The sequence below is a fragment of the Etheostoma cragini genome, chromosome 10 (genome assembly GCF_013103735.1).
Source record: "Etheostoma cragini isolate CJK2018 chromosome 10, CSU_Ecrag_1.0, whole genome shotgun sequence".
In the NCBI taxonomy this organism is placed as follows: Eukaryota; Metazoa; Chordata; class Actinopteri; order Perciformes; family Percidae; genus Etheostoma; species Etheostoma cragini.
Window position 1 is genome coordinate 10,035,230 of NC_048416.1, and position 4,295 is coordinate 10,039,524.

The 4,295-nt window shown below is 42.4% G+C and overlaps 1 protein-coding gene across 3 annotated transcripts in view; it reads right to left on the reverse strand.

Moving 5' to 3' along the window:
- pcdh10b (protocadherin 10b) overlaps window positions 1-4,295 on the reverse strand; it is a 25,093-nt gene that overhangs the window by 1,584 nt on the left and 19,214 nt on the right. For 2 of the 3 annotated variants that reach the window (XM_034883786.1, XM_034883785.1), the window contains exon 4: window positions 3,279-3,644. In XM_034883786.1, coding sequence (XP_034739677.1) covers window positions 3,279-3,644 — 366 coding nt within the window. The remainder of the gene's footprint in view (window positions 1-3,278; window positions 3,645-4,295) is intronic. The other variant, XM_034883787.1, reaches the window with a different exon arrangement.

Consider the following 4,295-nt stretch of genomic DNA (forward strand, 5'->3'; position numbering starts at 1 on the left):
CCCCCCCCCCCCCCCCCCCCCCACTACCCCCGCACTCATTATCATAAGAGCCAAAGTGATCTACTTTGAGAGAGGAACGAGCGGCGGTGTTCGTGGGAAACACAGCAATATTGGGAGCCCTTCACATGGAGTGCTGCATCATCAGCCCAAAATAAACACCCACACACACACACACACCCACACACACACACAGTGTGCATCCAACTGAAGGTTGGGAAGCATAAAGGAGACTAAAAGACAGAAATGAAATTCTTGTGAAAGATGTTTAACAGTTGTTGCTTTGATGTTTTAGGTGCAGGAGACGTTTTTTTTACATCGAGTCGTCACATCTTCTGTTCACGTTGTCATGCCTTTATTGTCAAATACCATAGCTGTCGGGTGAAAAGCTTGTACGTCCACAACCGTTGTTTTTCAGAAAATGAATAGAGGCTCATTTGAAATATGACATAATGTATCTAATATTGAGCCAATAACTGCAGACGCAGTCCAAACTACTGTGTCACTGTTTAAATATCTGTAAAAAAGACAGAGATGTAAAGGGTGACCAACAGCACTGATTTTGAAAAAATTCAAAATGACGAAATATGGAGTTACAAAGCTTCTGCCAACAACAACATGCTTTGTCTTTCTTCAATGTTGCCGTATTTTTATTACATCATAAGTGCATTAGACATGTTGCGTTATTCTTATATTTCATTTGATGGTGTTAAATATATTCTTGTCATTTTTTTACATCACTACAACGTATAAGGCCCTATTTTAACGATCTGAGCGCACGGCGTGAAGCGCATTGTGGAGGTGCGTTTAGGGCATGTCCAAATCCACTTTTGCAAGTCTAACGGTGGAAAAAAGTGTCCGGGCGCATTGTTGAAAAGGGTTGTACTTTTTGTTTTGCTTCATCTTAGGTGTGTTTTGGGCGTAACATGCAATAAACCAATCAGAGTGTCATCTCCCATTCCCTTTAACAGCCAGGCGCGTTTGGACCTTGGGGCATTGCTGTTATGATGGCAGATTTGCTCCGTAATATTTTTATATGTCACCTTTTGCATGTTTGTGATGCTGCGCGTCCCTGTGTGTGTGTGTGTGTGTGTGTGTGTGTGTGTGTGTGTAACCAGCATAATGTGCATGCGCAGTGCACAAGTCTAGGTGCATTTTGCTAATGCACTGTTAAATTAACAATGAAATATTGACTTTAGACCAGGTTTTTGTTGGTCAGTGGCGCGACCACTTCCTGCTGCCTTAAGATAGCAATACGCCAAGATCGCGCCTCCCTGTAGGACCGGCACGCCCATGGGCGCAAAGTTAGACGCAGGTGCATTGGCTGTTTAAAGCATGTGGGCGCTGGACTGTCTTAAAACACCAATTATATATAGTTTTGTGACGCGCTCTGCCGGGTGCAAGTCAGGACACCACATACTTACATGTAATTACGGATTGCTTATTCTGTATTTCCCCAAGTACTGCGGGCTTACATTACTGCAGTACTAAGTATAATACTAACCTGCTTGGAACATAACTATCTCTGATGCACATTACTGTATTTTTATAATGATGCCAATTCATTTATGGATAATAAATTGGACATGTTCTGTTGACTAAGAGATATCCCCATGAAACTTCCCCAGTCAATTACCTACTACAGTCAGTTTAGTCAGGGTGAAGCTATAAAGTTGAATAAAACAACCAAAAGTCAATGAAAGTAGTGAGTAGAGAGTTTAATCTGACTTGTGAAGAGCGTTTTCAGCAACCGTCCATCCGTGTTATTTACTTTTTGGGAATTTAAAATTAAAATGCCAACACTTCTGTTATAGAATCTTTCAAAAACTGGTCTATTTTAACCCCAAGACAACAGGAGGCTTAATTGATCTTTATTCTATGTGTAATTTATTCTGCTGAAACACGTCACCGCCGTGGTTCCTCATAGCAATCAATACAATCAAATAGGGGCGGTAAGTTTGGGTTCAACATTGGGTTAAACCACATGGACATGTGTGCATAGATGGAGAAAAAAGACAAAAACAAAAAAAATACAAATAAAAACGGGAAGAAACAAGACAAAAAATGTCAAAAAGAACTCATCAAAAATTGGCATAGGTATAGAAATCTGATGAAAGAATCACGGGATTATGTCCAGCCCCTTCTTCTGCACACATCGGAAAAAGCGACAAAAACTCAAAAAAGCAATAGAAACTTCAAAACAAATGAAAAAAAAAAAGCAACTCAAAATGTTGAAAAGAAATTGGCCAAATTAACTTAAAGAAGGCAACAAAAATTAGTGACAAAAGTGATAAAAATATTGAAAAATTGTTGACAAAACTATTTGATTAAACCAAACAATGAAACGCATAGCAAATGGATAAAACATGAATTATAGTGTGTGTGCGTGTGTGTGTGTGGGGGAGAGTGTCCCTGCTGTTCCGATCAGTGTGCCGGCATTTTAAATGACTGCAGCGAGGGAAGCAGTGTTGATAATTCCTGATGAGTGGGGGGGTGGGGGGGTGGGGGGGGCTTCTTCAGGCTCTGCGTGACAGAATTATAATTATGCATATCGCCAAATTGCAGTGATTGAGGATGGATCTCTTTGTGGCTCTTTGAATGAGAGTTTAGAAACAGTAATTCCTGGGGAAAAGAATGTCCCTTCTTCTTTCTTTCTTTTTTTCTCCCTCCTCACATATTTAAAAGTGGTTGTTTGATCCTGGGCTCGAGCGCAAGGACGTTTTACCGGATGAGAGGCGAGGTTAGTATCGCTGCCTGCCGTTTCTTTTTTTTTCTTTTACTTTCACAAAACTGCCATTTTTTATTGCTGAGCTTTGTGAGAGGGACAGTGTCACTTCTATTTCAGCAGTTCTTTTATTATAATGAGACAGTGCTTTCTTTAAGCTAACATCTCCACACACATCAAAGTAACCCTATAAAACATAATTGCTTTTGGCATGTTTAATTTGGAAAGACCAACAGGCCAATTATTGCTGGGGGGGGGGGGTGGTGTGTTTGTGTGTGTGTGTGTGCGAGGGAGGGAATTGAAACAGTAAGTGAGGGAAGATGAGATCATCCCAGTCGGGCATAATAGAGATGCCTGAGAAAGAGGGAAGAGTTAGTTAAACACTCTGACAAGAGGGCTGGCAGGACGGGGGTCAGACCTGAAATGAATTTCACGCTTCCTTTCCGCCCAGCCAATCCAGGAGAGAAAATTGAATTTTGGAATCTTTATTATTAATTTTTTTTTTATCTAATTGCATGACCAGATCAGAGAGCGGGTCGGGAAACACAATACTCACTTAAATAAGCCGGGTTAAAAGGCGCTCTGGAGCTAGGCACAAATGCTTCCAACTCTGTCCCCTGTAAGGAGCCCTGGTGCTGGCTGAGGTGATGGTTTTTGAGAGGGTTGTGGTGGAGGTGGTGGTGGAGGTGTTGGTGACTGAGAGGCGTCTCTTTGCCAAAGGTGGAGAATGACTTATCGGCCGTTTGCGCGGGGCTTTCAAATACCTCTGTGTCCGGGACCGAGTCCATGCCGGGCACGTGCAGGTTGCTGCGGTAGTCCGGGCCCTGGCGCCCGTCGGAGGGCACGAAGCTCGGCATCCAGCAGCGATCCGAGTGGCCCAGCGCCTTACACTCCTCCGTGCAGTTAGAGAAAAGGTCGGCGCCTGTAGGGCGGAGGAGAGGGGGATGGAGATGGTGAGGGAGGGAGGAGAAAGACAGCAGAGAGGTGTTTTAGTCCGTAGCATTTCTTGAACAATCGAGGCAAACAGGAAACATGCTACCTGTGTGTGTTTGTGCACACACACACACACACAAACAAAAAACACGCACACACAGACAGATACACACACGACACAATCTGACGTAGTTCCACAACATTTTGGAGTATGAATGCTCTTTGATTCCTCATGTCAGGAATCTCTGTTTCACAAATGTTCAGATCAAAGCCGCCCGCATAATGGATATAAAAACCCTCTCTGCTAACACACACACACACACACACACACACACACACACACACACACACACACACACAAACACACACACACACACACACCGTGAAGGGGTGTGGAACAAAGTGACAGCTGGTTGTTCTTTGTGAAAGCATTACTCCTCGTAAAGAAAAAAAAATATCTAAAATGAATCTACAACATCTACTTCATTTATAAGGTACATGTACAAGACCTGAGTATTTCCATTTCATGCTACGTCTAGATCACTACATTCCAAAGGGAACTATGGGTAACACTTTATAATAACCATCATTTATAGATGGTAAATTGATAGTTAATTAATCTTTAGTTAATTATCATTTA